The sequence below is a fragment of the Myotis brandtii genome, unplaced genomic scaffold (assembly GCF_000412655.1).
Source record: "Myotis brandtii unplaced genomic scaffold, ASM41265v1 scaffold916, whole genome shotgun sequence".
In the NCBI taxonomy this organism is placed as follows: Eukaryota; Metazoa; Chordata; class Mammalia; order Chiroptera; family Vespertilionidae; genus Myotis; species Myotis brandtii.
In genome coordinates, this window is record NW_005371774.1 from 115,235 (window position 1) to 116,415 (window position 1,181).

Here is a 1,181-nt window from a genome sequence, read left to right on the forward strand (position 1 = left end):
CGCGGACGCACGCACACACGCACGCACGCCGGCCCTCTCCTACTCGCGCCGCTCCCGCAGCTCCAGCGTATACTAGCCGCGCTGTCCACCTGTCCGAGATGCTGCGGGTCTGTCATTTATCTGGCGTGACCTCCGCCGCCCAGGTGAGCGCGAGGGCGCGGGAGGGAGCGCGTGATGAAGCTGACTAAGGGCAGACAACGGAAAATGGGGGCGGCTTTCGCTCTGCCTCGGCCCCGGGACTGAGGCGTGTCTCGGGGCCGCCCTCATCGCGGGAGTCTTAGGCGGGCCCGTCCGGCGGTTAACTCGGAAGTTCGCTGGGAGGGATGCCTTAAGAGTTATTGCTGAAGCCGGATGGGGTGTGGAAAAGAGAAGGTGGCTGGGAGGCGGGCGCAGGGCGGGAGGCTCGGCTTCGGGGACGTGTCGTCCAATCAGCCCCTCGCTGCCCCATTCAGGGGCCAATCGTGGCTCCCGGCGCCCGGGTCGCCGGTTGTGCGTGGGGTGGTTTCGCGCAGCCAGTGGGTGAAGGTCGAGGGGGAGAACTACAGTTCCCAGCAGGCAATGCAGAGCCGAGCCTTGGCTTGTTGCAGTTTTAAATAAGGAGGTGTGCTTGCACTGTTAAGAGTCCGCGTTTTCGGGGACAAGGTCGTCATTATTCGGGAAGGACTTCTCGAATTTGAGAACACCTCTGAGCTAGTCTTAAGCCTAAACAAAAAGAAAAGAATGTAGTTTGTGGAGTTCAAACTCTTGGTACTTGAGGAAGGACAGGAGTCATGACCTTGTGCTCATTTCTGAGATTAGCCTGGGTTCTGAGTCTCGCAGGTGCTGGGACTACTTTGGCAGACATCCAAGGAGCCTAGATACACAGTTACTTTTATTTCGTCATAATTATCAAAGTAACTTTCTAAAATTAAAAAGTAAACCTATTTCCATTGAGTACAATTTTCAGAATACTGATATTTTGGCAAAATGTTGTATTGCAAAACAGGCACTGTGATTCAAGCAGTAATGGAATAACATCCGTAGAAGCCAAACTTTATCCCCCCAAGTTTGCTTATCTCCCCATTCGTTGTTAGGGTAGGAGAAGCAGCCTCTTCCATAGGGAAATGGTGTCTGTATTAGTTTCCTTTCTTTCTTTCTTCCTTCCTTCCTTCCTTCCTTCCTTCCTCCCTCCCTCCCTCCCT

The 1,181-nt window shown here is 54.1% G+C and overlaps 1 protein-coding gene across 6 annotated transcripts in view; it reads left to right on the top strand.

Moving 5' to 3' along the window:
- The first annotated feature begins 6 nt into the window (after positions 1–6).
- Positions 7–1,181, top strand: part of IMMT (inner membrane protein, mitochondrial) — a 50,500-nt gene continuing 49,325 nt past the window's right edge. For all 6 annotated transcript variants that reach the window (XM_005885633.2, XM_014532861.1, XM_005885634.2 and 3 more), the window contains exon 1: positions 7–143. In XM_005885633.2, coding sequence (XP_005885695.1) covers positions 99–143 — 45 coding nt within the window. In that variant the 5' untranslated portion in view covers positions 7–98. The remainder of the gene's footprint in view (positions 144–1,181) is intronic.